We start from the raw sequence: 16,893 nt of genomic DNA, 5'->3' as shown, positions 1-16,893 counted from the left end.
CAAATGAAATAGTGAATCAAATTAATGTGTGTAAAAAAAAAAAGATTATTTTCCACCTGATATGCAGTAGAAGATCAAATTACACCTTCAATTCTTTATAATTTCCCTTCTTTTGAACTGCGTTTTTCCTATTACAGTTTCCCCAGTGGAAAAACTTAGGGCATTCAGTAGTTTGCTCTGTAGCTCAGGGGTGTGAATAAAAATAATAAGATTAGGACATACCAAAGTGACTCATAACATTTGTGCATTGTACAAAATCCAGTAGCTGTTTTGTACTTGGTAAACACCTACAAATAGCATTACAAATGTTAAAGACAGAATGCTCTGGTGATGTTGATTGAAAAATGATTATCAATCAGAATATCAAGGTTAACTTGCTCTTATAATAGTGCAGTAAGATCCTTCATGTCCTTCTGAGAACGGGTGAGATGTTGAACCAATACAGCAGCTTTGACAATGTACCACTTCTTCACTATATTGAGATGTCAGTCTAGTTTTTTATGTCTCTTGACCTCACTTGATGCATTTAATACTAAGATGCAGACTCTTAAGCTTCTGTACCTTTAAAATGCTGCACTTATCTAGAATTTAAGTTAGGATCTTCCTGATGTCAACCGAAGTTGACGACAGAATTCCTCTCAACTATTTTTGAAAAATTGATCATCTTGCGACCAGTACGATCTGAAGTCCATTCTAGAGCGCTTTGTGTTGTCAGTGCATAAGAGGGTAATTTTAAGGACTGATTATATGCAAAATCTAGCCTGTGTGGTGCTCTTGAAAGCTTTTTATTAACACGTTATGATTTAGAAGGAAAATCTATGATATCCTCATCAGCTGAACAGAAGGATGAATAAAGGGGGCATTTAAGAACGTGTTTGTAATATCCTTGCATATATTTAATTTACATCTTGTGGGTGCAGGGTATTGATATCCAGATACCAGGTCTCCCTAAAGTGCCACGTGGCATAGGTTCTTGGCTATATTTGTTCAAAAAATGCTGCTTTGTGTATATGTCTTAAATTATCTGTAATAAATTTCTGAAACTATACAATGCCACAGATGTTAGAAATCTGAGATAAAAGACAATTCTGGAAACACTCAGAATGCCGGGCAACTTCTAAGGAAAGAGAACCAAGAATGAATGTTTCAGGTCTAATTAGCTCATCAGAATCTGGAAAGTAAGAAAAATGTTGTCATACGTGATAGGAGTAAAATTAGACCATTCGGCCCATCAAGTCTACTCTGCCATTCAATCATGGCTGATCTAACTCCTTCCTAACCCCATTCTCTTACCTTCTCCCCATAACCTCTGACACATAATCAATAATCTATCTATCTCTGCCTTTAAAAATATCCACTGACTTTACCTTTACAGCCTTCTGTGGCAAAGAATTCCACAGATTCACCACCTGTGAAACTTATCCTTCCTCTGGCATAGAAGAGATGTAGTCTCTGTAGATGTAGAAGAGAGCAAAGGCATAGGAAATAAATGAGATGTAATCAAGGACTCTTTCAACTTTGCCACAGTTAAAGATAAAGAAAGACATCTTAATATTTGTAATTGAACCAGATATGATGCAATGGAGGAACTGGAAGAAGGAATGGGTTCCTTATGTAAAGCAAAGTCGGAGGAAGTATCTTCAAGATAGGTGTGAGAGTCAGATCTTTTAACTGATGTTAAACTATCCTCACAAATGGAGACAGAAATCCAGAAAGAAAGGGGAGTCTGATGGACTTTGTGAAAATAATAGCAGGGTAATAATAATTATAATACATTTTATTTGTTGGGCGCCTTTCAGACATCTCAAGGACACCTTACATAGATTAACAGGAATATAAACATATAATCAGAGTAAAATAAATAATAAAGACATCACAGAGATACAAACTAAAAACAGAATTCAGTCCAAAAACAGAAAATCAAAAACACAATGTGAAGAGAGAGCAGCGGCAGCCAAAGCGCGCCAGCGTCCACTCTCCCTTCACGGCAGCCATCTTGGACAAAGATTAACAGGATTATGTAGAGACAGAAAATCATCCCCCCACAATGGTTACCACTGTGGGGGAAGGCACAATGTCCAGTCCCCAACCCCAAGTTCACCCCAAGTCAGGCCTGCCACCGCAGTTGCCTCTACGGAGGCCCGATGTTCCTGGCCGTTCTCACCGGGTGGTCTTGCGTCGGGAGAGTCCTCTCAGCGGCTGGGCCACCTGGAACGGCCGCTTCCAAGCTGTAGACCGCGGCTTCCGGAGCCGACAAGGCCACGCTGGTTTGGAGCTCCCAGGCTCCCGATGTTGAAATCGGCGCCGCCCGCTCCGCAGACCCGCAGCCCAGAGGTGTTGCTCTCGGCGGTCCAGCTCACCGGAGCTCCAGCGCGTCGCTCCAGCGTGGCGACCCAGGCAGGGCATCGCCCACTCCGCTCCACGATAGCGCTCCAGCGCTGTGCCGCCACCGAGGCCGAGGTGCTGGGCGGTCCCCGCCAGGAAACGGCGCTCCAAGCCCGCTGGTAGGCCGCGAGGACGGGTCGACGGGCAGCCCGGAAAAAAAGCTGCCTCACCGACCAGGTAGGGACCTAGAAATAAAATTGCCCCCTACCCCCCACATTAAAAAGTCAATTTCTCCAAACGGACGAGACAGGACTAACTAAAAAACTTTTTAAAAAGCGAGTTTAACGGACGGCTGCTGGTTAGCAGCCGTTCCGCCAAGATGGCTCCTCCTCCAGGGTGGAAGTTAGTAGCAAAAATAACAACATTTTCAAGTTCTGTATGAGTGCAGCTAGAAAAATAATAGAGTGAGGACTAACACCAGGACTATTCAACATATCACAAAGAGTTAGGTTAAGCATGGACCCATCCGAGTTACACATTTCATTTGGAGAAAGTGAATGGAGTTGGAGAAGTTGATCAATATGAGAATTAGTTCAGCCAGACTAATACGTGTGTTGATGATGGAATGGGTTGGGCCTCTATTCAAGCAAGAAGGGGCATCCTGATGTGCAAACTGCTTAAAATGGTGAAGATTATCAGAGGTGTTAGAGATTCCTGTGGGAAGGAAATGGACTAGGATGGGAAGGGGGGGTAGTAGGATGAAGTTAACATAGGAAGAAGGTATAACATAGATAAGTACTGCACAGGAACATATTATCCATGCTGAGTACGATGCCAAGTTAAACTAATTTCTGCCGGCACATGATCCATGTTCCTCTATTCCCTGCAAAACTATGTTCTATCTAAAAGCCTTCTAAATGTCCCTGTCATATCAGCCTTCACCACCATTCCTGGCAGTGAGTTCCAGGCACTCACCACTCTCCATGTTTAAATAAAAGATGTCCTGCATATCTATCTATATTACTAAAAGTCTGTTCTTGACCGGTTTGGCGATCTGTGCTGCGATTTCCGAGAGAACGCCGCCACCTACGGCCGTCATTTTTAGCCACCTCGCTCAGAGCCCCCCTCCGCCGCATGTGTGCCGAGGATTTTTCAAGTCGATGAAAAATGACAGAGATATTAATGATTTTATAAAATTCCCCATTCTCTCTGCTGCCCCTGCTGGCAGCAGGGGGGAGGGACTATAAAACCAGGAAGTGGTGTGCCTCAATCAGTCTCTGCAAGTGGTGTGCCTCAATCACTCTGCAACATGGAGGGCACTCTGAGCTCTGAATGACACTGAACAAATTTCTTCACACCTGTGAGTAAGTACCCTTAATGTGGTTTGAAAATAAAATATGGTTAGTTTGAAATAAAAAAGCAAATGGTTGTTTGGGGGGTTTGGGTTCCTCTCTCTCCCCACCTCTCTCCCCCCCCCCCCCCCCTCCTGTCTCTTTCCCTTTCTCTTTCTCTCTCCCCTCCTCTCTCCCCATCCCCCCCCCCCCTCTCCTCTCCCCCCTCTCCTCCCCCCCCCTCTCCTCCTCCCCCTCCCCCCCCCCCTCCCCCCCCCCCCCCTCTCTCCCCTCTTTTTCCCCCCCCTCCTCTCCTCCATCCCCTCCCCCACCGTCCCTCCCCTAAACCCCCCTCCCCTCCACACACCCCCACCCCCTTCCCTCCACCCTCCCTGCTCCCCACCTCTCCCCCTCCCCTCACCTCACCCCCCTCGCAGCACACCCTCTCAACACACCCTCTCTCCCCCCTTTCTCTCCCCCCTTTCTCTCCCCCCTTTCTCTCCCCCCTCCTCTCCTCCCCCTCTCCTCCCCCTCTCCTCCTCTCCTCCCCCTCTCACCCCCCCTCTACTCCCCCTCTCTCTCGTCTCTTCCCCTCCTCCCTCCTCCCTCCTCCCACCTCCCCTAAATCCCCACCCCTCCAAACCCCCTAAGCCCGCTTCCCCTCCAATCTCACCTCCCCCCCTCCTCTCCTCCCCCCTCTCTCCTCCCCCTCTCTCCTGCATCTCTCCACCTCCTCCTCCCCCTCTCTCCCCCCCCTCTCCTCCCCCCTCTCTCCTCCCCCCTCTCACCTCCCCCCTCTCTCCCCCCACTCTCTCCTCCCCCCCTCTTCTCCTCCGCCCCTTCTCCTCCCCCTCTTCCTCCCCTCCTCCCTCCCCCTCTCTCCGTCCCCCCTCTCTCCTCCCCCCTCTCTCCCTCCCCCCTCTCTCCTCCCCCCTCTCTCCTCCCCCCTCTCTCCTCCCCCTCTCTCCGCCCCCCTCTCTCCTCCCACCCTCTCCTCCCCCCCTCTCTCTCTCCCCCTCCTCTCCACCCCTCTCCCTCCACCCCCTATCTCCCCTCCACACCCCCTACCCTCTTCCCTCCACCTCCCTCCTCCCTCCCCCTCCCTGCTCCCCACCCTCTCAGCACCCCCTCTCTCTCCCCCTCACTTTCACCCTCTCTCTCTCCTCCCACACCTTTCCCCCCTCACCCACCCTTCCTCTTCTCCTCCTCTCCACCCCCCTCTCCCTCTTGCCCCTCTCTCTGTGTTTCTGTCTCTCTCTCTCTCTGTCTCTGCCCCTTCTCTCTCTGCCCTCACTCTCTACCCCCACCCCCCCTCTCTAGATGTGACTGCAAGTTGGGGGCTATGCGTCAGTAGATAGGGTGGTTATGGGGTAAAAGGAGCAAATTAATAATATTAATATAATATCAAGGGGGGTAATTAGCGTGAGTGCGGGGGGGGGGGGGGATAGTTAGTGTGTGTGACGCTGCATGCCGCCTCCCCCCCCCACAACCGCACGTTGGGGGAACAGACCCAACGGGTCTGCACTTGGTCTAGTCTTCTTTAAACTTGCCCCCTCTCATCTTCAAACTATGGTTTATAGAAGTAAGTTTGGTAGGGCTCAAGCATGCTGAAACAATATGTGTGCTGTTGCAATCCTGCCTGTGGATCTCTTGGAGTAAATGGGCTAATGACTGCCTGGGAGATGGTGGCCAGATATTCACTAGTCCAGAGGGTGGTCTGTGTCTGTGAACGGACATTTAGCCTCTACAAGATAGTGGTGAGTTTGCTAAACCACAACAGCTCCACCATTGTAATCTGGTTTGATGATGATCTTGACGTTTTGCTCTTTGTGAGTAATTGGACGTAGGTTGAAGTAGGTAAATGGGAGTGGAAACATTTAAATGGGCATAGATACATCGGCAATTCGTGATTAAATTTCTGCCATTTTACAATATATGGAGACACAAAATCTGGAGTTTGTCGTAGACTTGTTTGACATAGCAGGTTTAGGTGAATAGTGTAATGAAAGAGACAATATCAAGACTTTTCAGAAATTTAATGTTATTTAGAAATGGCTATTTTAAGAAGAACCACCGTGATAATGATTTTTTTCACCATGGTAAATTATAATTTTTTGATTCTGCTTTTACTGGCTGTAGATATTCAAATGTATTGTGTTTCTTGTTTTTAAAACAACTATATATGAATTTTCTGAATGAAAAACTAGTGAGCTTCCGTTCATGTATCTATAATAAGCTACCTGCAGCATGTGAAAGTAATACAGTCTGGATCATTTAGATGAGTTTCCTGAAATCAAGGAATAGTTTTATTAAGAATTATGGATGTGAATCTATATTTTGCCACTTGACAGTACTTAATGCATTGGTAAATAAAAACGTGTTCATAGAATATGTGTTCATTAATGCTTGTAACTTTTTGGTGACCAATCTTTTGGTTTAGATGCTTCCAATAAAAAGGATTGTGAGTTGATCCTTTGAAAGCACATTCCAATCAGTCCTACTTCTGTTTGATCGGATATGCATTCTTGAATTGTTTTGTTTTAAACCTGTGTTACAATTTGAATCCACACAAAAAAGATTACTTGAGGATCAGGCATTGTCAGTGTTCATTTGAAACTTGGAAGAGACACATCCCAATTAACGACAAATGAGAGAAAAACATTACAGAATCATGATCATATTTCAGTTACTTGTGGGCTTGTTCTGCTCACCACGCCATGTTAATTTTAGAGGAGGTACATAATGGATTCAACTGCACTATCTGAATTCCAAAAGTTAAAGTGCAAGGAAAGATTACACAAATGAAGATTGCGTGGCCTCGAATTTAGATCTGGGGATGATTTATTCTGAAGTTTTCATCAGGCCAAGGGGAAGTGAGAGGGTAGATGGCAAATTTGATTTCACTACAGTATTTACATATTCCAGATAAGGTGAAATCGCCTAAAAGTTCAATCTTTCAGGAATGAAGGTAGAAAACACTTGTTCATGCAGAAGGTGGAAGAAATTTGGAATACTTTAAAAGAGGTCAATTTTTTTAAATTTTGAAATTGGTATATGACAGGATTATAAAATGTGGGAAATAATGTGCAAATGAAGTCAGGTCACAGATAAGCCATTTTCTTACAGGCTTGCAGAACTAAATGGCCTATTTTCTGTTTTTAGTTTATGCTTTAAATGTGTTTAAGGGGGGGGGGGTTTGACGGCGGGTGGAGAGATGGTGGGGAAAAACGGGAGCACACCGGGACAAGTTGAATCAGTTGTGATCTTAATGACAGTACTAGTTCAAGGGACCAATTGAGGTTACTCGCGCTGACACAGGAGTAAGCTCCACCGCCCGCTATCCTGTTATCCATCGGCCGCTGACCCGCTCCGCTCTATGATCTTTGCTCTTGAATGACACGGGCAGTGAATGCCATGCAGTGTCACCCAGCGCAGCAAGTGAGGCCCTGTCCTGCTCCTGGCAGCAGTCGGAATTTAAGTATTTGCGGGAAGCGGCTGACATGGGCGAGGCCGGCGAGCGGCAGGAGAAAGGTGTTCAGATAGAGAGCACTGCCAGAGGTGAACGAGCCGGCAGAAGGCACTGAGGTGGCGGCCGGTTCCTCTGTCCGGTCCCGGCGGCCGCTCGCAGCCACCCGAGCTACTTCCCTCCCCGGCCACAATGCGGTGGCTCTGTGCCTGGAGCGCCGCGGCAGTGGTGAGTGAGTGAATTGCTGGCATGATCCCCGACCCCCTCCTTCTCAACGCTCCTGCCCATGCTGACCCGGGCCAGACCCCCACACGCTGTAAAAGGAACTCTCAGCTGCCAGCAATGAGGGATGGACTTGGCTATCCCTCAGTACAGCAACATCGTTCTTGGTAAATGTTTGTGCCTTATTTTTGGGTTAAAAATAGCGTCTTCATTGCCGGGAAATACGGTACTTTCCTCATTCCTTAGTTCCTCGTTGTCTTCGATTTCAGCTTGGTGCTGTATCCAGTGAGTTATTTCAATCCCAATAGCAACGTGAGGAGTCATTTTTCTGAACTTATTTGGAGAAAAGCTGTGGATAATTAAATTTTCTGGGTAATTGAGCAGAAGTTGGATAATGAATGCATCTGTGCATCCACAAAGTTGAAAAAGAAACCTGCTGCTTACCAGTTTATGGCAAGAAGAGAAATTAAAAATAGAACTCATTTTAGATCTGATGGAGTGACACCTAACACTATAAAATAAATAGTATTTTGGCTCACAGCTGTTTAATGATAAGAGGTCACCTATATTTGCAAAACGGAAACTTTCTACATAATGTTTTTTGACTAATCCTTTCATGGACAGCACAATAGCACAGCTGTTGTGCTGCCCATGATTTCCTCAGAGTGCTCTGGTTTCCCCCCACATCCCAAAGAGGTACGGGTTTGTAAGTCACTTGGCCTCTGTAAATTGCCCCTTGTGTGTTGGGAATGAATGTGAAAATAGGATAACATGGAACAAGTGAACGAGTGATCGATTGTCGACGTGGACTCAGTGTACCAAAGGGCCTGTTTCCATGTTGTATCTCCAAATTAAACCAATTAAAATAGAACTGTTCATAAAAGTGTGTGATATATTTTGCCATTTTGCATTACAGAAGTTGTGGAAAAGCGACCTCATTTTGATTGAATTGCATCCTATTCTTTTTGAAGAGGATAAATTTACTTTGTTTATTTTGCCGTTTATAAGTGATTAGGTTAATGTCCTTTCTCAACTAGGCTGGTCTCGTTGGTCTCCATCCTTCCCCAGGACAGATACAGTGACAGATGTGCTGGTGAGTTGGTTGTGTTGGTTCCTAATTGTGTCGCCAAAGAGATTGGGTGTATGGGTGGAGTCTGTATACTAAACTGTTATAAACTAAAGTAAAATGGTAGATCTGGACTGGATCCAAGATTAACTCGCATTGTAAGCATTTTGGTAACTCTTGAGCTCCATCCTTTACATTTTGATTCCTTGTAGGTTATATAAATCATTTCATAATCTGTTGTTGTTTAGATCTTCTAATGTTAAACAGGGCTTTTGATATCTAAAATGGTGTTTGGTCAAACTGAATAAATGCTTTGCATAGTTGGTGTATTTTTATGCACTAAAACTTTGCTGCTTGTATATTAGAAAGCAAAGAGGCTCTGCTCTATAATCTTTGTTAGAAAGGGTTGTTTCCATCATCCTATTTAACCTCGATGCTCCACTGCACCCTCCCACTATTCCCCCCCCACACACACACACACACCCTTTTAAGCATTAGAATATATATATACATTTTGACACATTTTAACTGGCTGTAATTGATATTACAACCTCCTCATGGCAGAAATATGTAACATCATATTTTACTTTGATTTACTCTTTGTGTTTTCTTCATATTTTTTTGGACTGTAAAGAACCTTGGCATGTGAACCTTGGATGGTGAAATCTCAAATTCATAGTTTATGTATTTTTGTTATGTCTTCAAGCCTGTGCATATTCTTTACAAAATAATAATAACTACATTTCAAAATACCTTGCTTATTGCAAAGCCCTTTGCAATGTTGGGAGGATGTGAGAGTAGTATAGTGTTAATGTGCAATCCTTAGACTGAAACCCCTCATGGAATCATCCTCACTCCTCTCCTGTTTTCCGTCTTGGCAAATTTATGTTCGTACGTTATAGGAGCAGAATTAGGCCATTCGGCCCATAAAGTCGACATCGTTATTCAATCATGGGTGATCTATCTTTCCCTCTCAAACCCATTCTCCTGCCTTCTTCCCATAACGCTTGGCACCCGTGCTAATCAAGAATCTATCATTCTCCACCTTAAAAATATCCATGGCCTTCTGTGGCAATGAAAACCATTGTCACTAAAGAAATTCCACTACATCTCCTTTCTAAAGATTCTGGGGATTCTTTTATTCTGGGGATGCGGCCTCTGGTCCCAGACACTCCCACTAGTGGAAACATCCACTCCACTGCCACTCTGTGGATTTGTGAAAGAATTTATATAAGCATAATCTCAAAGTTATGGGGTGGAAAATGCGTGAATTAAGAGGAAAATAAATAATTTGCCTTTTATGGGGCATATTATCACATTTTCAGGATCTCAAGGGTTTAATGTCTAATTATTACTGAAATATTGCAACAGCAAGTGTGTTGATGGTAAACTCACACACATATGAAAATTGTCATTTTAAACTTTAAAAAAATGATATTATAATAATAATAATGGATGGGATTTATATAGTGCCTTTCTAATACTCAAGGCGCTTTACATCGCATTATTCATTCACTCCTCAGTCACACTCGGTGGTGGTAAGCTACTTCTGTAGCCACAGCTGCCCTGGGGCAGACTGACGGAAGCGTGGCTGCCATTCTTCGCCTACGGCCCCTCCGACCACCACCAATCACTCACACACATTCACACACAGGCAAAGGTGGGTGAAGTGTCTTGCCCAAGGACACAACGACAGTATGCACTCCAAGCGGGATTCGAACCGGCTACCTTCCGGTTGCCAGCCGAACACTTAGCCCATTGTGCCATCTGTCGTGCTATTCTGGAAGTTCGGAGAATGTCTGATGTCTGTAATACCAAATTATATTTCAATGTAATCTGTAAAGGGATATATAATTCTAAATGTTAATATAGTTGAGAAATAAAACCTCTAATATGTCTTAATGTGTCTAAGAGTATCCATTTAGACATATATCGGGTCTGCATGTACTTGCATGCCCTGTGACAGCAGGAGCTATCAAAACTCAATATTGAATTATAGCGTCATACAGTATGGAATTAAATGCTTCTGCCCAGCTTGCCCATGCCGACCAAGGTGCCCCATCTACACTAGTTCCACCTGCCCGTGTTTGGCCAATGTCCCTCTAAACCTTTCCTATCCATGTACGTGAGATATATTCCTGAGATAAATATTCAAAACATGAAATAATTTTCAAACTATGCTGTTGGGATTAGAACATGGATATTGTTCTGATAGGATGATGGAGGCATGAGAAAGACCCCTAAAATTAGAAAATTGAGATATTAGGGCAGGATTTTTTAAAGAAATGGTGTTGACTACTGGTGACTTGAGAAAGGACAATTTACTTCAAAGATAAATGGAGGTGCAAATCAGTAGTCGTCAAACATAGCATTTATAGCATAAACTTAATAACTCTAAGTGTGGTTAACACATTCCCAGTTAGAGCCATGGAGAAAAGTATGTTTGAAGTTGTTAAATAATTGAATGTCAAGGAATCGAGCACACATTGAGTGGACTGCACTTTAGTAATTGGGGCTTAATTTGTCTTCAGGAGAAAGATTGGAAAACTTTACATTCGGACTGATCACCATTGATCAATTGTATTCGGTCACCATGATTGCTTCCGATGCTTTTTAGAACAATTACTAAAACGTGACCAGATGATAAGGAAAATATTCCTAACTTTAAATTGTGTAGAGACAGTGCCCTCCATAATGCTTGGGACAAAGACCCATTTATTTATTTGCCTCTGTACTCCATAATTTGAGATTTGTAATAGAAAAAAATCACATGTGGTTAAAGTGCACATTGTCAGATTTTAACAAAGGCCAGTTTTATACATTTTGGTTTCACCATGTAGAAATTACAGCAGTGTTTATACAGAGTCCCCCCATTTCAGGGCACCATAATGTTTGGGACACAGCAACGTCATGTAACTGAAAGTAGTCATGTTTAGTATTTTGTTGCATATCGTTTGCATGCAATGACTGCTTGAAGTCTGCGATTCATGGACATCACCAGTTGCTGGGGGGCTTCTCTGGTGATGCTCTGCCAGGCCTGTATTGCAGCCATCTTTAGTTTATGCTTGTTTTGGCGGCGAGTCCCCTTCAGTTTTCTCTTCAGCATATAAAAGGCATGCTCAATTGGGTTCAGATTGACTTGGCCACGCAAGAATTTACCATTTGTTAGCTTTGAAAAACTCCTTTCGTGCTTTAGCAGTATGTTTGGGATCATTGTCTTGCTGCAGAATGAACCACCAGCCAATGAGTTTTGAGGCATGTGTTTGAACTTTAGCAGATAGGATATGTCTATACACTTCAGAATTCATTATGCTACTACCATCAGCAGTTGTATCATCAATGAAGATAAGTGAGCCAGTACCTTCAGCAGCCATACATGCCCAGGCCATAACACCCCCACCACCGTGTTTCACAGATGAGGTGGTATGCTTTGGATCTCGGGCAGTTCCTTTTCCCCTCCATACTTTGCTCTTGCCATCACTCTCATATAAGTTAATCTTCCTCCAGAACGGTGGTTGCTCTTTTAAGTACTTCTTGGCATACTGTAACCTGACCATCCTATTCTTGCGCTTAACCAGTGGTTTGCATCTTGCAGTGTAGCCTCTGTATTTCTGTTCATGAAGTCTTCTGTGGACAGTGGTCATTGACAAATCCACACCTGACTCCTGAAGAGTGTTTCTAATCTGTCGGACAGGTGTTTGGGGATTTTTCTTCTGTCATCAGCTGTGGAGGTCTTCCTTGGCCTGCCAGTCCCTTTGCGATTAGTAAGCTCACCAGTGCTCTCTTTCTTCTTAATGATGTTCCAAACAGTTGATTTTGGTAAGCCTAAGGTTTGGCTGATGTCTCTAACAAGTTTATTCTTGTTTCTCAGTCTCATAATGGCTTCTTTGACTTTCATTGGCACAATTTTGGTCTTCATGTTGATAAACAGCAATAAATGTTTCCAAGGCTGATGGAAAGACGGTGCTGAGAGCTCTGTTATACCTGCATTAGGGAGGCAATTAAACACACCTGAGCAATTACAAATACCCGTGAATCAATTTGTCCCAAACATTATGGTGCCCTGAAATGCGGGGCGGGGGGGGGGGCTATGAATAAACACAATTGTAATTTCTACATGGTGAAACCAAAATGTATAAATACCCTCTAATGAAATCTGACAATGTGCACTTTAACCACATGTAATATTTTTCTATTAGATATCTCAAATTGTGGAGTACAGAGGCAAATAAATAAATGATGGATCTTTGTCGCAAACATTATGGAGGGCACTGTAGGTAAAGCTTAAGAAATACTACAGTGGTATCCTGAAGAAGTGGTCAGAAAAGAACTGTTTTGCAAAACTTGCATTAGATTATTCTTTGACTAAAAGTGGAATATGCATTTGAATTAGAATTTCATAACTAATCTAAACACTTTTTTTCCCCTTACATTTCATATAGTATAACACATTGTTTAGGATCACATGAAAAAATAAATGTTGTATGAAACGCATCATAACCAACCCCACATGAAAAACGTAATTGATATGTATTGTTGTTGCTCTCCTTTTCTAATAGACACGGTATTGTAACATTGTTGTTCCCTTTGTTTGATGTGCTTTGATTGTGCGAGTTACAGCACAGCACACCTACTGTGTTGTCAACAAATGAAAAACTGGACAAATTGTCCTTAATGGTTCTTTACATGAGCAAGGATTTTCAAAAGGGTCTTTTATAATTAGGTAATAAGCTTCTCAGGTGCCTGCTAAAAATGCACATTTTTAATTGCTGTAACTCTTGGAGGACACAAAAAGCTATTGGTGGAACCTCAGCAGGTCAAGCAGCATCTGCAGAGGCAAAGAAAGGCATGGTTGGCATTTCATGTGTGGACCTTCCATAGATGCCACTTGACCTACTGAGTTCTTCCAGCAGTTTGTTTTTTGCTCCAGATTCCAGCATGTGATGTATTTTGTGACTCTTGGAGAACATACTAGGCACAAACATTGAAGTAAGTGGTGTGACAATGTCATTGATTTTATTTTGCCTTGGAGTATTCACATTTCACTCCACGTTGCAAAGCCAGAGTAATATGGCTGAGAATAAGATCTGTGTAAAATGCTCAAGTTATTGATGTTTATTTTTTGATTTGCTCCTTTTTGCAGTTTCCCTCATGTCCATGATCTGCACACGACACTGCGGCTGTTCGGCCTCGGTGTGGTCAGGCATATTGCTTCGGACCCCGTGATAAACACAACTTGGTGTTGGACGTCATGAGCATAGTAATTCCACTTGGAGTTACCACACCGGATACTTCATACTCTGATATGGCTGCTGGTTCAGAGTGAGTACAATTCAGATCCTGGGGGAAGTGGGTGGAGAGGATGCAGAGAGAAATCATTTAAAGTGGATGACTGAAGTGTTGGGTGATTATGGGGTGTTGTGTAAAGCAATGATTTATGGTGAGCTCTACAACAATGGTGTATTTTTAATATATAAAATGTTTATCGTGGGATGCAATACTACCACCAATAATCCTGCTGTATCTCTATCTTAATTACATTTATTAATTTATCATCAAACATCGCTTCCCTTCTCCAAACTATTTCCTTTTTCCAGAGAGCATCAATAGGTGATAGAAGAAGGGCCCCAAACCGAAACGTCACCATTAAATGCTCACCAGAGATGCAGCCTGACCCGCTGAGTTACTTCAGCACTTTTTATTTTGTAAACCAGCATCTGCAGTTTCTTGTATCTATATTTCCCTTTTCACCTTTCTCCCACTGCCAAATATTTAACCTCTGATTGCTAAAGTGTTTGTAATATTTATCTGAATCTACCTTTTTGGCTGCGTTAGTAGCTAAACTCTACAAGCATGCTCCATGACTCCGACTTCTTGTAAACTAACACAACTAATTAGCTAGTATACAGGAAGCAATAATAGTCGAAACCGGCAAAATATTATTGAACTCGCCTCATCAGCTTTCAGTCATGATCTCACTTCCCGGAGCTGTTTTGCTTGCTTCAGATGCAGGACTTGGCAGCTCCCCAGTCGTAGGAAGTTAAACTGTTCCATTCCTGCTTCAACCAGGCCATTTGCTTCCACTCAATCTCCAATATCATCCACGTGCTCTTTTCTATTCCTTGGCTGTATGCTTCAGTTAATTATATAAATCCTTTCCTCCTGCTCCATTCCTCACCCAACAAATTTACATGATGGCCAATGTCATCAAAGCTTCTGAATCATTAACAACTAAGATCGATAGTATGTATTTCTTCAAAGCCAATTTAAGTGCAGCTCGATTTATTTTGCGGGCGTTTTCTTCCCAAAGGTTGTAGTTGGCATAAAGAATCAGCATGCTGTTCTCTTACAAATGTAGTTTGTTTCTGAACATCAGAAATTATATGAATGGTCAGTTCCTCATCTTGAGAGAGCACATAGCAAATTTAAAATTCCCATTTTTAATTGGTTAATCATTTTGAACCTCTTGAAAGTGGAAAGTTAATAATCCCATATTAAACTAATTCATTATTCATAGGGGATTAAGGATTTAGTAGGAGGGAGGAACTGAAGGGAACCCACATTAGTTAGGAAATGGTGTTAGATAAACTGTTGAGATTGATGGCCAATAAATCCCCAGGGCCTGATGGTCTGCATACCAGAGTACTCAAGGAGGTGGCCCGTGGATGCATTTGTGATCATTTTTCAATGTTCTACAGACTTTGGATCAGTTTCTGTGGACTGGAGGGTAGTTAATGTAACCCCACTTTTTAAGAAAGGAGGAAGAAAGAAAACTGGGAATTATAGACCAATTTCCCGCCTTACATCGGTAGTGGGGAAAATGCTTAAGTCGATTATTAAAGATTTAATAGCAGCGCATTTGGAAAGCAGTGACAGGATCGGTCAAAGTCAGCATGGGTTTATGATGGGGAAATCATGCTTGACTAATCTTATTGAATTTTTTGAGAATGCAACAAGTAGAATGGATAAGGGAGGGTCAGTGGATATGGTGTATCTGGAGTTTCAAAAAGCCTTCGACAAGGTCCCACAAGAGAAGTGTGCAAAATTAGAGCACATGGTATTGGGGGTAGGATATTGACATGGATAGAGAACTGGTTGGTAGACAGGAAGCATGGAGTAAGAATTAACAGGTCCTTTTCAGAATGGCTGGCAGTGACTAGTGGGGTGCTGCAAGGCTCAGTGCTGGGACCCCAGTTATTGCAATATATATAAATGATTTAGACGAGGGAATTAAATGTAACATCTCCAAGTTTGCGGATGACACAAAACTGGGTGGCAATGTGAGCTGCGAGGAGGATGCTATGAGGCTGGATAGGTTGGGCGAGTTGGCAGATGCAGTATAATGTGGATAAATGTGAGTTTATTCACTTTGGTGGCAAGAACAGGAAGGCAGATTATTATCTGAATGGAAGGTAGACAAAAATGCTGGAGAAACTCAGCGGGTGAGGCAGCATCTATGGAGCGAAGAAATAGGTGACGTTTCCGGTCGAGGCCCTTCTTCAGACTGATGTGGGTGGGGGGGGGGGGGGGAAGAAGAAAAGAAGAGGCGGAGACAGTGGGCTGTGGGAGAGCTGGGGAGGGGAAGGAGGTAGAAAGCGAGGACTATCTGAAATTGGAGAAGTCAATGATTAGGAAAAGGGGAGGTGCAATGAGACCTGGGTGTGCTTGGTCGGTCACTGAAAATAAACATGCAGGTACAACAGGCAGCGAAGAAAGCGAATGGCATATTGGCCTTCATTGCAAGAGAATTTGAGTTTAGGAGCAAGGAGGTCCTACTGCAGTTGTACAGGGCCCCGGTGAGACCGCACCTGGAGTATTGTGTGCAGATTTGGTCTCCTAATTTGAGGAAGGACATTATTGCTTTTGAGGGAGTGCAGCGTAGGTTCACAAGGTTAATTCCCAGGATGGTGGGATTGACATATGATGAAAGAATGGGTCGACTGGGTTTGTAATCACTGGAATTTAGATGGAGGAGTGGGGATCTTATAGAAACATATACAATTCTTAAGGGATTTGACAGGCTAGATGCAGGAAAAATGTTCCCAATGTTGGGGGAGTCGAGAACAAGGAGTAAGAGTTTAAGAATAAGGGGTAGGCCATTCAGGAATGAGATGAGGAAAAAGTTTTCACCCAGAGAGTTGTGAATCTGTGGAATTCTCTGCCACAGATAGCAGTGGAGGCCAATTCACTGGATGTGTTCAAGAGAGAGTTTGATTTGGCTCTTAGGGTTAAAGGAATCAAGGGATGTGGGGGAAATGCAAGAATGAGGTACTGATTTTAGATGATCAGCCATGATCACATTGAATGGCGTTGTTGGCTCAAAGGGCCAAATGGCCTACTCCTGCACCTATTTTCTGTGTTTCTATGCTGCTTGAGATGGAAGAAGTCACGTGTGCTACAGTTAACCCTATGGTCGGTACTTCCCGCTGTATTCATGGTGGTGCACCCTGTACCTACAACATGGTAATTTTATCCCCTGTTAT

At 43.4% G+C, this 16,893-nt stretch overlaps 1 protein-coding gene across 9 annotated transcripts in view; it reads left to right on the top strand.

Moving 5' to 3' along the window:
- Window positions 1–16,893, top strand: part of setd5 (SET domain containing 5) — a 145,722-nt gene that overhangs the window by 42,559 nt on the left and 86,270 nt on the right. For 7 of the 9 annotated variants that reach the window (XM_033037122.1, XM_033037115.1, XM_033037123.1 and 4 more), the window contains exons 2-3: window positions 8,382–8,437; window positions 13,554–13,732. In XM_033037122.1, the coding sequence (XP_032893013.1) occupies window positions 13,662–13,732 (71 nt within the window). In that variant the 5' untranslated portion in view covers window positions 8,382–8,437; window positions 13,554–13,661. The remainder of the gene's footprint in view (window positions 1–8,381; window positions 8,438–13,553; window positions 13,733–16,893) is intronic. The other 2 variants (XM_033037121.1, XM_033037120.1) reach the window with 1 other exon arrangement.

Source organism: Amblyraja radiata, chromosome 18 (assembly GCF_010909765.2).
Source record: "Amblyraja radiata isolate CabotCenter1 chromosome 18, sAmbRad1.1.pri, whole genome shotgun sequence".
Classification (NCBI taxonomy): domain Eukaryota; kingdom Metazoa; phylum Chordata; class Chondrichthyes; order Rajiformes; family Rajidae; genus Amblyraja; species Amblyraja radiata.
This window is presented reverse-complemented; position numbering and strand designations above follow the sequence as displayed.